Here is a 17,222-nt window from a genome sequence, read left to right as displayed (position 1 = left end):
CTGCTCAGTTCTTCCTTTGCCAACAGCTTTTCATTCTTTGATCCTTACAGAAGAGGTAAGATCTGTCCAACTAAAAACCCTCATCTTGCCCAACCTGATGCTCACCAAGTGCATTGGACTGTAATTCCATCACCCCAGCATGTGCTTTTCCCAATCCTGCACTGTCCACCACTAGAAATAAAAATGAAATATAACAATGCCTGAGTTAGAACTAAATGTCTCAGTCAATGCCAGATAAATGGTTTGCCCCTCTAAATATGACAGTGAAACCCACTGGTTATGCTAACTCAACTACTATCAATCTGTAACAGAAATGTGATCACTGTAGGATTGGAAGGGAATTAGAATATTTAGTAAATATTTAAAAAAAAATTCCCCAACTCCTCCCAAACTTAGTGTACCAATTATACATTGTTAATTCTGAATTAAAAAGATAATAATGTATGACTCCAACTCGGATATGATTTGTAAGTTTCCCAGTTGTAAATTAAAAATGAAAACACTAATCATTATGCCTGCCTAAATCTAAGTCTTTGAAAGACTGAAAAAGATTGTAGTGTTATAACAGTGTTAAAGGCTCACATCTCATCTTTGTGGTCTTGGATCATCATACTATCACATCAGCAAACAAATTGAAAGGGGCTGAGAAGATGTTAAATAGAGAACCAAGAGACGTGAATGTGATCAGTTCTCACAGAGGCAGGAAGGAAGAGAACAACTTGCAACCTTGTAGAGAAGCTGTGACATGTAACAGGGTGTAAGAAGAAGGAAAAATAAGCTTTTTCCCCCCTCAAGCACCATGAAAATATTTATGCAAATCTTATGCTTCTTTCTTTTACTAACCTTGTACAAATGTGCAGTGATCACTGGGGTAAGTTCTCTCTCCCTCTCTCTCTTTTTGATTTTGCTTATGGACTAATTGTAATTGTTGAAGAAAGTTGAGTGACCATACTGGCTGTAAATTTAGAATCCACTTGTTATGAACATGGACTGTGAATTTTGGCAATGTGGGACACACTTTTTCTAATATTGTTAACTTAAATAAATGGCATGGCTAATAAATATTTAAGATCTAACACTGAGATTTTAAGTTATCACTGAAAATATGCAAGTCAAAACATAATAAAATAAAAATCAGGAAAACTGATCATTAACTAATTATAACTATTTTGCATTTTTGCAGATCCTAGAAGGGTAGAGGGAGGAAAAACTGTTTAATTGATTTCAAAGGAATTTTTTAAATACTCATACGCTTGGAATAGAACCTGAAGCTGTAATACAGTATACATACTAACCTAAAAATGGGGTTTACTCCTGAGTAGAGATGCATAGAATTGTACTGTATGTTTATATAAAGGTTTAAAAGTTTAGCATGTAAGTTTTTAAAAATGGTAAGGTATTTTTAGTTTTTAAAAGTCTGCTTAAAGGTTAGGTTAGTGAAAATTGATGATCTGTAATACATAATTATATTTTCAATGTTCATTATAAGGGATTTGTAAATATAGCAAGGCAAGTTTGAATTTCTTTAATGGTATTAAAATATCTTTCAAAACAACATATTTTCAATATTAGCTATATAAAATCACAAGCTATGAATTTATAATGTTTCTTAATCCCATTTTAAAGTAGCTTACACAAAACTCTGTTTACAAGCTGAAAATTAGTACAAATATTGTATTTTAAATATCATCACCCATATTTATCCCCACTTCAATATATTGATCAGTGTTTGACAAGGGAATTTTTTAAAGATTTCAGCAACTGGTTCTATAATTTGAAAAAAGAAAAAATAATTTTGTAGATTTTCTAATAACCAAGGCCACTGTGGAGAATTCCTTAATTTCTATATTATGCTATTCAAGTAAAAAGATTGCTTGTGTGAATATTATTTGCATATATTAGCTAATTTAGTAGTATCTGCATCAGCTGAACTGAAATCTCTCATTGAGTAAAGTTGAGAGCAACATTCTCCTGGAAGTGAAGATTACAGTATTTATAAAGATACATGTTCAAAAAACTGTTTGATATGTGGACATGGCAAAAATAAAAAAAGAAGCAAATCCTGTTGGTCCAGCCATGAAGCAGAGTAAATCAACTTCCTTGGATGACAGATTTCAGGATTCTGTTAAAGGACAGCAACCACTGTCAGTCAAATTCAGTGGGGCTTCTTTCCAATATTGATAAAGGTATTTTGTAACCTTATGCATAAGGGCTAATCTGGAAGAGCAGTTCAATACACATTGATGAGTGTCTATAGTTTTCCCCATTTCTGGTAGAGGAAGTGCATGGTGGCTCAGTCAGAATTACTGGATGTGATTCAGTCATCCTGAATCCACATGCATACCATGTGGAACAGGAACCCACCCTCACTGTTGCAAACTGAAGGTTAAAACACACTCACACCCATGCACACACTCCTTCAGCTGTCTCCAGAGAGAAAGATTTTGATTAACAAGGAGGCTACATGGAAAGCTTTTCTGTTCCTCCTCATATCTGATGTCCCTGATCCAGATGATAAAAAATAACAAGAACTATGTGTGATACATCCTGAAGACATTTAATTTAGTCAAGCTTTATTGTTAAGTCTTACTGCCTTCAGTGAGATTTCCTTCCAGGTAACAACAAGGATTGCAGTACTATATTAATGCTACAGAGATACACAATTCTATTGTCATCTAAGGCATGAAGGTCCATGAGTTCAATTCCCAGAAGACGGTTTGAACCCTGTAGAATAACATCTGGCTACTTACATCTGATGAATCCCAAGAGAATGAAACCAGTCACATGGTGCCTCCTGGCAGTCAATGTAACTGAAAACCTCTTCTTTATGGTCTTTTAGGTAGGATGACCAGACACAAGAGGATATATGTCTTAATACAGCTGGCATGTATCAATGTTAAAAAAAAAAAAAGCACATGACTATTAAAATATTAACATGTCTATTGGTTGGTATCCAGTTTTCATATGGACTGAAAATCCTTTTTCCAACCAATTATTGTAAATGCTGGAAGCCTGCCCCCTTTTACACTGAAATAGATAATACAAAGAAAATGCACTGCATTTTATTTAATTTAAAAACTAACTGGATGGGATTCTTTTATACAAATGCAGCAATTTAAAGAGAAAGGGAAATTAACAGTTCCCCACCCTGCAAACAGAGATGTTATTATCATAACAAAGGTTGCAGCACTATGAATGTTCACTGAAAATGCACATGTTTTATGTAGTTGGGCTTTTCCCCTAGTAAAGCCTGCTCAAATCCAGTGTCCTCCAAATGTACTGGGTCTAAAACTCTAGGGGCATCTGCTGGGGAGGGTGGGTCAAAACAGTTGTCATGAGCATGTGATTACAGCAACATTTGACTTCTTTAACCCACACACCCCAACACCCCCAGACTGATGGTTCTGGGAGTTGAGGTTTTGATACACCTGGAGGACACCAAGTTGGAGAAACTGCCCTGAAAATTTGTTTAGGATTGTAATCTGTTTTCCTAAAATAGTTAGCCAAAGTACTACAATGCTACTGATGCTTTATTAAAGAACCCTGCCTTTGATTTCATAATTAAAGATACTTCTCAAATAAGAATTGGTTGGATCCATTGAATGGGATTGCAATGGGAACATATTATATTAATCTACTCAAAGATATTTTTTCCCAACTGTGTGATTATACGCCAGCTCTGTCTGTGCGTTAGTTTGGAAACAAACAAGAGATGTATGCTGAAAACAAAAAATAAAATAATTATTTCATGGCAATATCTCATGAGTTGAAATCTTTCAAAATTAGCCTATTCTTCTGTTACCTGAATTTAAAAAGTTGTTTCTAATGATACAAATATCTTTGGCAAGTATTTCATGCAGATTTCAAATAGAAGCAGAATTCAGATTAATCCGAAATCAACAAGCATAACTGTGTGAACAATCCTCTCCGTGTACCTGAATGGATCTGAGTCACAATCAAACCAAATAAAGGAATGACTCTGTCAAAAGTATTGTAATAACTGGATGCTCATATTCTTTATGGGTTACTTCCCATTCCCTAAATAGTTCTGATGACCTCAGCATGACAATTCACAGCCTGGCAGAATTTGATTTGTGTTTGTTAGTATTTCTTTGAATAAGACTGATGTTTATTTCCTCATCTTTACTTAATTTAAGCTATTTGAATTTTAACAGATGCAGGAAATTGCATTATTACGTATTTGTCCTGACATTTATCTATTTAAATTGTCACAGCTGTGGCATGTAAGTGACTCAGATAATATTTTAGATACAGTGGAAGTAGATATTTTTTAAAAGAGCAGCTCACTTTGCTGCTACAACCATCAGCATGAACAGAAAAAAAAATACAATTATAGGAAAAATGGCTATGAATTTATGGCATTTCATCCAACGTTTTGCCCAAAGGCAGGACCCGTACACACACTGTCTCTCTCTCCAAAGTCCATATAAGTTTTCTGTACAACTGTCTTGTGTACTTCAGAGTGCTATAAGAATTTAGCTTTCTGAAGGTGCTGACTTGCCCTGTGACTGCCAAATTGTCAGCCAATGGGATGGCCAGTAATTTGGTAGCTGCCATCTCTCTCAGCATATCTGGAATATGCCAGATTGGACAAGGCTGTTCTAAGCAGCACTGGGAGATCTTTTGAGCCTTTTTCTGGCCTAGCTGCTGAGGCTCAACCATTTCCCCAGAGTAAATATCTATCCATCCAGGACTGATCTGGAATTAAGGCAAATAATGGAGGCTAGGCAGTGTCTTCTGGTCTTCTAGTGAAATTTCTTTCTCCTTCACCAGTATTCTCATAGAACAGTCTCATTGTTCTCATTGTAGATGTGGGGCTTCATCTTTGAGGATAATATGATAACATAATAACTTTTATGTGAGATGGGTGGCTATATAAATATGATAAACAAACAAACAAACAAACAAATAAAATATGGCTCTTGATTCTCTGACTATGCTATGCAAATTGCAAGGTTAACCCTTTTGCTGACATCTGGTCACTGCTAAATGCTTAGAAGTCAACTCACAGTGGAAATAATCATTTCCTTATTAAAGCAATTGCAATATGTGGAATTGGTTTAACAGAATATTATTCTTGCTGAAAAAGAGTCTTACAGATTGCCTCATTCTTTTGTGGAAAGCAAAAACTATCATTTATTTCTTATCAACAGAATTATGGCATAATCAGAATTAGATGCCCATTGCACACTACACAACTGAGTTTCCGAAATGAGAGAGAATTGAAGAAGTAGAGTAATATGACCTGCCTGCTTATTATTTTCTTCCCCTGAAAAACAGTATATTTATTGTTCTTTTGAGATGCACTGTTTATGCTTCCAGCATATTTCAAAAATAGTGCCATATAAATGTCATTTCATTTTGTTGTGATGCCTGCAATTTTACCCCCCCCCCCATTGTAATAAATGATAAGATTAGTTATAAGCAGTCATGTTTTATTTGCCTGCCATCTCTTTCTTCTTCTAACTGCAACCCTGTTATACACATCTGCTTTTTGATTAATGTTTTCCACAGAGCAGGCAACTTTGCCAATTTCCTGGGTTGATCAAGTGTTTAATGGCAAACAACCTGTAGACTAATTCATATGGCAGTGGTTGCAGGGAAGCTACTTGAAAACTTTGCCTGGGGCCAGGCTTAGACCCTCTATTAGCAGTCCAATATCCATGTTCTTGCAAGGGTTCCAAATTAACATAGACTTAATGAATTATTTAAACCAAAATTAACATGGACTTAATTCTATGTGTACTTTTATAATGCCTGCAGGATTTAATGTCCAACAAACTCCTAACAAGCCTCTAAGTTCTCTCCTAAACTGCACCCAGCTGTTTCTTAAGCTAATTTAAGAAATTCCAGTTCAGTTTGTAGTGGGTTGGCAACAGGGCTGGGTTGATGCTCACTCTGGATTATGACTACTGGAAGATATGATTGCTTGTTTTCCTTTTTCTTGCCCTTCTGACCCATGCAGGGAAGGCAAATCTCACTGACAATCCTTGGAGACCAGTCTACCACTGCCTGACATTTTCCTTTTAGGGATTGTTCCTTCCTCACTAGTCCCCATGACTTTCCTTTGATATCCTAGAAGATTTGTTTGCATGGATGCCTTAACACCCCCTTCCCACATTGTCTTCTTGACATGAAAGCAGACCACCACCTCCTCCTCCTCCTCCTCCTCCTCCTCCTTCTCTTCTACCATAATCAAAACAACAGGGAACAACAGGCAGTTTTTTGGTTCTTATGTTTTTCTGTGGGTCCATGAAAACTTTACAACAAGGAAGAATTGATACTTCAGCTTCATAGAATCAAAGCAGCAGTGTTCTTGATTGCAAGTTAAAAATGTAAAAAATATAATAAAAGGATGGAAAGATTTGCAGTACTGGGGTGGGGTGGGTGGGGTGGGAAAACAAGGAGAGCATACTTCACAAGGTCTGGATGGAAATGGAAAAGGTACCCACTGGGAAATGTAAAGGCTGAATGGAGTATGAGCTTCTAGGGCTGGAGATAGTTCATTGGCTTAATAGGCCATTGTTGCATCAACTGCAAGATTATAATAATACACAGACAGCCCTGTCGCAGCCCTGCAGCCCAGGACAAAATGGTTGCACAGGGCAGTAAATAGGTACTGGAAGGGAGGGGACATTGCAGCCAAACAGAGCTGGGGCTATATTAGAACAAAATGTTGGAGACCATAGCCTCTGAAGATGGCTTGGGTCAGAAAACAGCAGCCTTGAACTGAACCTGGAAAACACAGGCCCAGAATGCATTTGCAATGAGCTGAGATCTGCTCTAAGTTGGGGCTTCTGATTATGTCTCCCGCTCCTCCTCCTCTTCCTCCTCCCTATTTTGATTCTATATCAGCACAATGGAAATATAAAAACTCATATATGCTTGGTGAGTCACAGTAGTTTCTAACATATTATTTGAGAAATGTCCATATTTAATTGAATTGAAAAAAAAATATTCTAAAATAGTCCTGTGAGGAAATGTAGAAGACCTCTAATAATTAAATCAAATGTGCATGATTAATTAAGAGTCATACCACTGGCAAACACGTTCAAGAAAAAATCTGTTTTGAGATTGGTATATATATGGCTTCTGAGTCTGAATGGCTTTATTATTATTATTGTTATTTAAATTTATTGGACTTAATCAACCCTGGGTCTGGTGATGTGTTATCTCTGACTCTTGATGGGGTAGCACTTCCCCAGACAGAGCTCACAGCTCTTGCTCAAGGAGTGGGTGGCAGCCATGGCTAAGGGGGCCTTTGCACAGTTACTGTATATCTTGTGTACCAATTGCACCTATTCCTTGACTGGGAGACCTTGCTCACAGTCACTCATGCCTTAGTCACTTCCCAGCTGTGATGGAATGGAATTATGAAGGCCAAGCTCAGGGAGACATTTTCTTAGCTCGCCAGAACCGCGTGGGAGGAACAAGAGGATGAGACTGGCACCTTCCTGAGGAATTCACACTGTTGTGGCTGGAGGACTTTGGGAACTGGGGTTTTAGTCTGGGAAGATTCTTGCTAGAGGTTGTAGCTAATAAACATAGCTGGACTGAATTGGCATTGTCTCTTGGAGTTCCTTGGGCTAGGCCTGACATCAGTCAAAATGTTTGTCTCCCTGAGCTTGGCCTTCATAATTCCATTCCATCACACCAGCTGGACTATTGCAATGCACTCTACATGGGGCTGCCCTTGAAGACCACTTGGTATTTGCCTGTCCAACTAGGCTGAATAGAGTGGCATACTCCAGATTTCTCCCCTCAAATGTTGCCATCTAGTGGGACCTAGGAAGCATGCCTTTTCCATAGTGGCCCCTGCCCTGGGGAACACCTTCCCCCTTGAGATCCGGCAGGCCCCCACCCTCTTAGCTTTATGGAAAGCCGTTAAGAGCTGGCTTTTCCTCCCAACCACTGGGAGAACAAGGTTGGAGCCTAGGGGACTGCTGGATTGTTGACGGAGAGCCAGGATTTTTCTTGTTTGTTTGTTCTATTGTTGTGTTTTTATTATTGCTGTTAGCCACCCAGAGTTGTGTTTCACAAGATGGGCAGCTATACACATCTTTTAAATAAATAAATAATACTCTTTTCTCCCTTTAAAGTCCAAAGCTCTAGAAATCCATAAGCAGACAAGCCTATAAACATGTCAAGTAGACTCAGAGAAGCAAAATAAAGAGGCTATAGTTCTGGGGCATCTATAACTTTTCCTTCAAATCCCATTCTTGCAACCACATTCCCATTCTTATAAGCACCTCAGAAGGGATGTGCAGGCATCTCTGAGCTTCTCTTTTAAATTCTTTTGGATGAATCCACTTTCTAATATGTTCGTGACTTCTAAATGTTTAGCATATCAGTTTGGTTAGAAACATTGATCTTAGTGATCATTGTTCAGTCTGTTGTCATTCTTGAATAGGTCTGTGGACCTGTGTCTTGAGTTCTTGAGTATCCATTTAACATAATTCAGCCACAGGTTTAGCTTCCAGTTACTGGGTTTAATATGCATTGACTTCACTTTAATTGTGCAATTAACAATAGTAAAAAGCCTGCTTTACTACAGTATTATATTACTGTACTGTATTATTCAAGCTGTTTAATTCCATATGTGAATTGGGTTGCTCATTTTCCTAAAAATAGAGTTGCCACATCTACGTCAGGCAGCCATTAGATGCCAGCAAAAAGAGACTGTATAGAAAATACAGACATTCTCTTCTATGAGATACAGGATATAGTAGAAAGCTCCATCTTTTTGCTGCCATCAAGTGGTCACTGGCATTGTTGCAGTCCAGATATAGCAAATCTAGCCTAAAAGTAATCACTTGAAAAAGCTTGTGTTTTCTGTACTTGCAAGTGCAATCATTAAACCAATTCCCAAGCTTGAAGAAACAATTGCGTGTAAGAGGGTTTTTTTCAGAGTTGTTGAATTTTATTGATTAGTCAATTGACCTTATCAATACAGCAAGATAAAAAACATAAAACATAATCGAAACTGTAAAAAGAATACATGAGACATATATGTATATGTGATCACAGTACAAGGAGACAATTATCAGATGAGAGAATCACCTTTACAGGATACCCCAATTTGTTCTATATAATGGGATCTTAAAGTCCCAGCCTTCAGTATAAATATGGCAGTTCTGTGCACAATATATGTATTGGTGCCCTGAAGAAAATAAGACAGTCTAAAATTCAGGTCCCAGTACTCTAATAATGGGGATGAATATTTAAGCCTGATGGATGCATATAATTGACAATTAAACAGAATATGAAAAATATTTTCGATATCAGGTGAACCACATATGCAGGTTCTTTCATTAAATGGGATATTATAGAAGCATCCATATTTGGCCATTGAGTCCAACAGCTCAAATCTTGTTCTGGTAAAAGCCCTTCTTAAAAACTGAGGCAAGCTGATAAATAGGTATTTTTTGGGTTGAAAGTTTATTTTGTTAGTAGCCAACCACCTTAAACATCTACTTTTGGCTGTAAGTTCCAAGTCAGTTTGGGCACTTTATATCCATAACTCCCTGCTTGAAAATTTCCCTTGCTTGGGGGGCCCTAAGTAATAGGGCTCTGCTGAATACAGAGCCCATAACATGAGATAATGTCATAAAATTGGCAAACCCATGTGTTAGGCAGTGACATGCTTAGCTGTTCTGTAGGGCAAATTCTAGAAAGTCTATTGGGGTCCGTTGTTTGAATCTTCAGCAAATATGTAAAAACTTTAATCATTAAATGGCTGTTTAGAGGATAAAGCCTAATTCTGCTCTTACTGCTGAGACGTGTTCTTATCCATTCCTAGAATATGCCTAGAAAGGGACACAGTGGCACAGCGGCTTAATGACGCTGGAAGTTGCCGGCCAGAAATGGTCAACACTTCAGTGGTTCGAGCCCAAGCTCCGCGCAGCAGGGTGAACTCCCATCTTGCTCCCTCAGCTCCCGCCCACCTAGCAGCTCGAAAGCATAAGCGAGTAGATAAATAGGTACTCTCACCCTGGTGGAAGGAAAAACACTGGTGGCGCCTTGCACGGGAAAACGGGAATTGGTTGCCGGTTGCTGGACTCAACGCAACGGAAGAGACTTGATTTCCTGCGACCGCCAGCTGGGCTCCGCCCTAGGAAGGAGGCAATGGCAAACCACTTCGAAAAAACCTTGCCAGGAAAACTGCAGGGACTCATCCAGGCAGTCTCCGTAGAATCAGTCACGACTAAAAGCGGATAAAAAAAAGGAGAAGAATATGCCTCAGGAAGCGCGTTTGGATTTGTTCCAGTGGGGTAGCTTCATTTAAACCCCACAGTTCTGCTCCATAAGTCATCATCAGAATTATTTTGGCCCTAAAGACTTTCAAGATAGCTGTCAGGGTGCATGGTTCGTTATGGTAAAATAATTTGAATAACTTTTTAGTGCTTGCCTCATCCCTTATCGCACCTCTTCTAAGATGATTTATCCACGAACCGTTGCTGGTGAAAGTCATTGCGTGTAAGAGTTATTGGATAGTACGTGCCACTCGGAATATACTACAATGCAGTCATGTTGACTTTACCCTAACGTATATGTTAAATTTAGTTTCCTATTTGGATAGCTCGTCTTTCTTTCATAATTATTTCTAAGAAGTTCTTTAGTAAAAGACCACCTCTTTAAAAATCCCCACCGACTTTTCTATATGCAATGAAATTGTAATGGTAAATACCATTTTCCCCTTCACACAGTAGATATGGCTAACCAGCATTCCTGTGGTGTCTTTCTGCAGGCCTGTGAAAGAGATCTGCAGTGTGGAAGTGGGACGTGTTGTGCCATCAGCTTGTGGCTACGCGGGCTCCGGATGTGCACTCCATTAGGGCGCGAGGGAGATGAATGCCACCCTATTAGCCATAAGGTATTTGTAAGTGGCCTCAACTAGCTCACAACATGTAGCACTAATTGTCTTTAATGTTGACAAATGTCTTTATAGTGATTTGCTGATATACATCAGCTGCTGGAGCAAGTGAACTTTCTACAGGCTTTATGTTATTTATTCACTTGTTCGTTAAAATATTTATATCCCAGTTTGCATTTACAGATTCCCAAAGCAAAATGGCATTTGAGCATTAGTTGAGAACTCCATTTTCTATAACTAAACACTGTTTTGTTCTGTTGGGATGAATTATAGAAACAAAGCAACAGTAACATTGTCTGCTGCACAACTAAGCTGGGAGGGAGGTAAAAAACCAGAATTCTTAACTGAAGTTAAGTAGCTTCACACAACAATTAATTCTCTTTTGCAAGGAAAGAAGACTTTTAAGAAAGCAGGTATCAGCATAGCATTAGTTTCATATGAAAAAGTGTGGCCATTTATTTCTCCCTCATGAGATAACTTCACACGTTCTTAAGTCTCCAAGGGAGAAGTGGGCCACAACATTTTCCCCCTTTGTCTGAGGCCTCCTTGTAGTTCCTCATTATCTCAGAACTTTCTGGAAAGCAGCAGGTCCTGGGTCCATTCCACATTATATTTTAGAGTTTAGGTCAGTGTTTTTCAAACTTGGCAACTTTAAGATGTGTGGACTTCAACTCCCAGAATTCCCAGACAGTATTCCCAGAATTCTGGGAGTTGAAGTCCACACATCTTAAAGGTGCCAAGTTTGAAAAACACTGGTTTAGGTTGATTAGACCATATAAATCAGAATAACATCATTTTGCTTTTATTAAGGATAAAGGCTATTTTATGGGATTTTTTGTACACTTAGTTGCTTACCTTACTTGAATGCAAAGTTTATTATTAATACTCTTTATATTTTATATTTTCTCTAAAAGGTCCCTTTCTTCGGAAAACGGCAACATCACACCTGTCCTTGTTTGCCAAACTTCATATGTTCTAAATTCACTGATGGCCGATACCGATGTTCAGTAGACTTCAAGAACATGGACTTTTAATGAAAAGTGCTTTGTGGCCCTTCATACCTTTATATCTCCACAGCATGTTAAAAAGTCTTGAAGATAATTAAATGTCAGTTTACACAGATGACTTAAATGGGGCAGTCAGCAATTAGTGATTTCTCAACATGCAGATATTGTTCCTATAAAACAGATTAAGAGATTCCAGAGCTGGGATTAAAAATATAAACTTGCAGAATGACTAATGTGAGCTGGGTATATTCTTGTAGTTCTGGAAGTATCTTTATTTATTCCAGAATACCTTTTTATTTTAAAGCAGGTGGTTGTCATTAGTATTTTTGGATAGATAGAGTTTGTTCTCCTCACCTTTCCTACTCACAGTTCAATCTCAATGTGCAAAATCACTCATGGAAGGATTGTATGTTTTTCTGCCGCACTGAGGAAACTTTGCCAGCTTCAAAGGGGTTTGTTAACTTTTTTCCCATGCAGCTCTGACCCTGTGAAACTATGTGTTTCCAGACAGATATTAGAAAATGCTTAACCTCTCATAGTGTTGGGATATTGTGGAAAGTCAAGAAGTCCTTGAAAGCAGAACATAACCTAGGATCCTTAATTTCCTGCAGTTTGATTAAAAAGTTAAATTACCACAGAAGGTTTTGAGGAAGGAAAACAATCAGATTGACAGTACAAGAGAAGGTAGACCTCTCCTTCCTAATGAACTTTTCCTTCCTGTTGCCATGGGTTCTGTGGAAGAAAAACGTATAGGTGTTTTCCCTTGATGTGGTCTTGATCAGATTGATTTACCACCCACTCCTGAGTGCAATTAATTTTTTTTTATATTATTCCTATTTCCTATGACTTTCAAGCTAATGCTTTGCATAGCCATAATTAACCTGAATGGCTGTTTCAGGCAAGGGAAGAGACCAAACTTGTGCTCCTTGGACAAACAAACAAACAAACCTTAAGAATTTTGGATCTGAACCCTCCTGATGTGGGATTCCATTCCTCTCCTGAAGCTTGGCAAGTGTTTTAGTTGTTTAATGGTTACTGGATACCTTAAAGCAAAATCAGTCCTTTAAACCAGTGTTTCTCAATCTCAGTAACTTTAAGATGTGTGGACTTCAACTCCCAGAATTCCCCAGCCAGCATGCTTTAAACAGACCACTGCCTGAAACATTTCACACAAACATGGTATGTTTGTGTGAAATAAAATGTGTATAATTGTTATTTTGGGCGGGGGAGTAGAGTTGGTTTGTTTTACTGATTGCATTTTGATCTGGGATCTGCTCAATAGGATGGGGTAGAAAGAATTGAAGGAAGGAAGGAAGACTTGCCACAAAGGCCAGCTAATCATATTAACACTGCCAGTTTTTTCTGGGGGAAAAAAAAAATCCTTAGCTCTAACACAGTTTGAAAGTTTGTATTTCTGCCTAAATTGGGTTAAGTGTAGAGACATAAAATATTCACCTCTCAAGAACTGTCCTTCCATGATGCTGTCCCAAGTACATTGTCTTGAATGTGGATAGAAGCCCATAATTACAGGGCCTGGATATGTACCGTACTTGATATTTTTTTTCCTGTAATGTGCAAATATACTTCCTTTATTGTTATGTGTGCTATATTGTAAAATGAAGTATATACTGTAGTTTATCATAAATTATGTAAGTATTGGATCTCTGTCACACCATGTAATGCAAGCCATATAATTACTATTTAGAAAACTTTGGCCAGAAAAAGAAAATGCATACTTTTTTAACCACTTTTAGAAAATGATGCTTTCACACAAAAAACTTTGCATCAGTTTGAAAGCAGCCCTGGACCTCTGACTCTAGAACATTGGTTAATGTTTGGCAGCAGAGCTGATTTGTTTCTGGCTCAGTAAAGCCATTTTTTTTTTTAATAAGGTGCAACTCTGTGAAGTTTTTACTTTTTATTTTTATTCAATTGGCTTTGATGACACCCAACTCCAACCATCTCATTTTTGCTTATCTGTTTCCCCATTCCTGCCTCAGTCGGTCTCCCTGCCGCTCAAGACAAGGCAGTGATTTTTGTTGCTGTGCTCAGCATTGTAAAGCCAACTGACTGGTCTGAAGATCATGGACCGACTTCAAACTGCTATTGAGGAATGAATGGGAAACCCTCAGAGGCTGCTTCTCATGGCATGAACATTCAAACGGCTTTTATAACAGGTTTTTCCCCTTTTTATATACAGTGGTACCTCTACTTACGAATGCCCCTACTTACGAAATTTTCGAGATACGATCAGCTCTGGCCCCAAAAATTTACCTCTACTTACGAATTCACCTCGACTTACGAGCCATTTTCCGCCCGTTCCACATGGTCCGCGGCCATTTTTCCGCCCCTGACACGTGGTCTGCGGACGCCGGAATGGATTAACGGTAATTACATTGAACCTTATGGGAAAATTTACTTCGACTTGCGACCAACTCGACTTGCGATCAGAGTCACGGAACGGATTAAGTTCGTAAGTAGAGGTACCACTGTACTGCATCATGAACTTGTTTGACCACTGAGACAAATAGGTATATATCTGTGTGTGTGTTCCCAAAAGACACAGAAAGCAAACACTTTTTGCACAACATCTTTCTGTCAGTCAGCTTATATACCCATTTCCTCTCTCTGGACATATGTACAGTAAGCATACAGACCCAGAGTCATCTCACAGAGACCCCCCACTCACCCACTGGTGCACCTTCTTACCTCTTTTACCCACAGCAGAGGCTTGTTGTTGTTGCTGTTGGTTTAGGCCAGTGTTTCTCAACCTTGGCCACTTTAAGCGGTGTGGACTTCAACTCCCAGAATTCCCCAGCCAGCCACCCACACCGCTTAAAGTGGCCAAGGTTGAGAAACACTGGTTTAGGGTCTATGCTCCAATACGTTGGTTCAAAATGAGAGTGACTGTGTGCAGCGAAGACTGAACGATTAACAGCAAGGAGGCAAAAGGGCAGCTTGGAGGGAGAATCCTTTGAAACTGATGCGGGGTGGGGGTATAAAAAAGGTGATCTGGTGAATAAGAGAGCAAACAGCCTGGTGGGCAACCATCCTATTGGGACCCCAGCACCATGAGATGTGGTGTTCCTTCCCAAACTATTTTCAGATTAAAAACATCTCCATGCTTTGGTGGTACACAAACTGGCACACATGTGGACCAATTCTCTTTGTGCCAAAACATGCAAATTCATCCTTATTTTCCAAATTATGCCACAAATTGGTTTCACACTGACTGAACTATAATTAAATTGTAGGATCCAGACATTAGTTCAATGTAATTATTGGTGTATTTGTAATTCTGGGATCTGAACAGCTTTTTTTTTCATCCTACATTTTCTTAATAGCTTAGCAAGGCTATCTTAAATGTCTTCTTGGTGAAGTAAGGAGAGGATGTACTGTAGGCCAAGGCTCCCCCACCTTTTTGGACTCATGAGCACACTTAGAATTCACTGCCATCAGATGGGGTAATGGCCACCAGCTGGACAAGATGGATCATTGATCTAATCCAGCAAAGCTCTTATAGAAGTTCTTATGGGCATGCCAAGAGTAACAGTAGAAAGGCTAGAAATTAATCACTTAAAGGAAAGTACTATAACCTGTGATGGCTAAAAGAATGTTGCACTCTTCAAATGCAATGGAAATGGTAAGTATTTGCAATGTCACATGTCTTACCCTTGCAAAGTAACCTTTTCCAAGCAAAACTGGTCTGAGTTTGAGGTGGCTAGGCAATATTCTCACAAAGTCATTAGAAGGAAGGGTGACCTACAACACAGAAGAAATCTTGTTTAATTTGTTTCATTCTTTCTTTAGTCACGATAACTTTCACACAAAATATGATTTGACTTATTTAAATATATCAATATCAAATACAAATGACCTTTTCTGACATAATAAGTTATGTACAAGTCAAATAGCCTTTGGTGGATTTTTTAAAAAGCATTACTAGGGCAACGCCAAAGGTATTCAAATAAAAGATTATCGCAGTGTAACAGAGTTTGTTTTTGAACTGGAGGTGTCTTGCTTAGCAAAGGTGGCAAGTGACACAGAAAACATGCAACAGTGGAGGCTTTTGTGCTTTTTACTATATACAGTTATTTACAGCGGGTCTTTACAAGACAGTTGTGGTGTTGGATTTCCTCCCAGGTCTCCCTCCCAGCGACTGCCCCCCTCTACCTCTCCTGCTTCCTCCCTTTTTCTCCCTGACTCTGTCCCCCTTTTCTGGGCTAGGCAAGAAACAGAATGAAAAGAAAAGAAAGGAATGGACTGGATTACTGAAGTGCGCTCAGTGTGGCTTGACCTTTTTCAGCTCAGCTGAAGCACCTTCCACTTCTGTGTTGGGGAAGAACCTCTCTTGGGTCTTCTGCCCAATCCTTCCTCACAGACCAGGGCTTCTCCACCAGCAGTTGCTTCCCTCCATCCCCTCCTGGGTCTTGGGTGAAATTGCTCCCTGCTGCCAGTCAGGTTCCTTTTTCCCCTCCCGGGTCTTGGGTGGAGTTCATCCCTCTGGATCTTCCCTTCCCTTCTTCCAAGGAAGCCACCTTTAGACTGTTCTTCTCTCCCTGAACAGAAACCAGTACTTGCTTCACTTCACTCTCCAACTTCTCTTCAGCCTTTCTCTCCAGCTTCTTCTCCAGCTTCTCTGTTCACTCCTGCTACATACTTTTACTCTCCTCTCCTCTCCTCTCCTCTCCTCTCCTCTCCTCTCCTCTCCTCTCCTCTCCTCTCCTCTCCTCTCCTCTCCTCTCCAATTTTTGGTTAGACGGTAGCATGTCCTTCAGCAACTGAGGAGATAGGTGTCCCCCCAGGGCTCTAGTCCCCAACTTCGTTGGACCATGGTATAGGTATAAACTTTGTTGCACCATGAGCCAGGTCAGCTCATCAGGCCTTGTGCTAGTGCAGCTGTCCTTTGAGGCCAAAGAGAGCTACTTTTTCTCCTTTTTCTTCACTCCAAAAACTGGCTCATGCCAGCAGAACAGCAGCCATGCCTGGCCACAAAATTCATATGCCACAAGGCTACATCAATATGTTTTGCAGATGGTGTCTCTTCCCCGCCTCCTGCCAAGATACATCATACTTGATACTGTCCTTTGATAATAATTTTTGTTGGATCTTCTCACTCTCCCACATTGTCTAACTAATGTAACAATGGCATCTTGTCTGAAAAAAAATACGTTCAGACTAAAAAGTATAATTTATAATATTTGTCATAAACACAGATGCTTTGGTGTGAATATTTCTCCTGAAACATAAACTCCAACAAGCCTCCCAAAAACACTATAACACCCTTCAGGTCAATTTTATACAGTACAAGGCTTAGAGAT

General features: G+C 39.2%; 1 protein-coding gene across 1 annotated transcript; it reads left to right on the top strand.

Moving 5' to 3' along the window:
* The first annotated feature begins 799 nt into the window (after positions 1 to 799).
* Positions 800 to 11,928, top strand: PROK1 (prokineticin 1). The gene is made up of 3 exons (XM_007431063.2): positions 800 to 871; positions 10,769 to 10,894; positions 11,809 to 11,928. The coding sequence occupies exons 1-3, from the start codon at positions 800 to 802 to the stop codon at positions 11,926 to 11,928; spliced, it is 318 nt and encodes a 105-aa protein (XP_007431125.2).
* The last annotated feature ends 5,294 nt before the right edge of the window (positions 11,929 to 17,222 follow it).

Source organism: Python bivittatus, unplaced genomic scaffold (assembly GCF_059951505.1).
Source record: "Python bivittatus isolate LINGU-HERP-01145 unplaced genomic scaffold, Pbiv_v1 ctg000700_np1212, whole genome shotgun sequence".
NCBI lineage: Eukaryota > Metazoa > Chordata > Lepidosauria > Squamata > Pythonidae > Python > Python bivittatus.
Note: the sequence above shows the minus strand (reverse complement) of the source record. Positions and strands in the feature narration are given on the sequence as shown.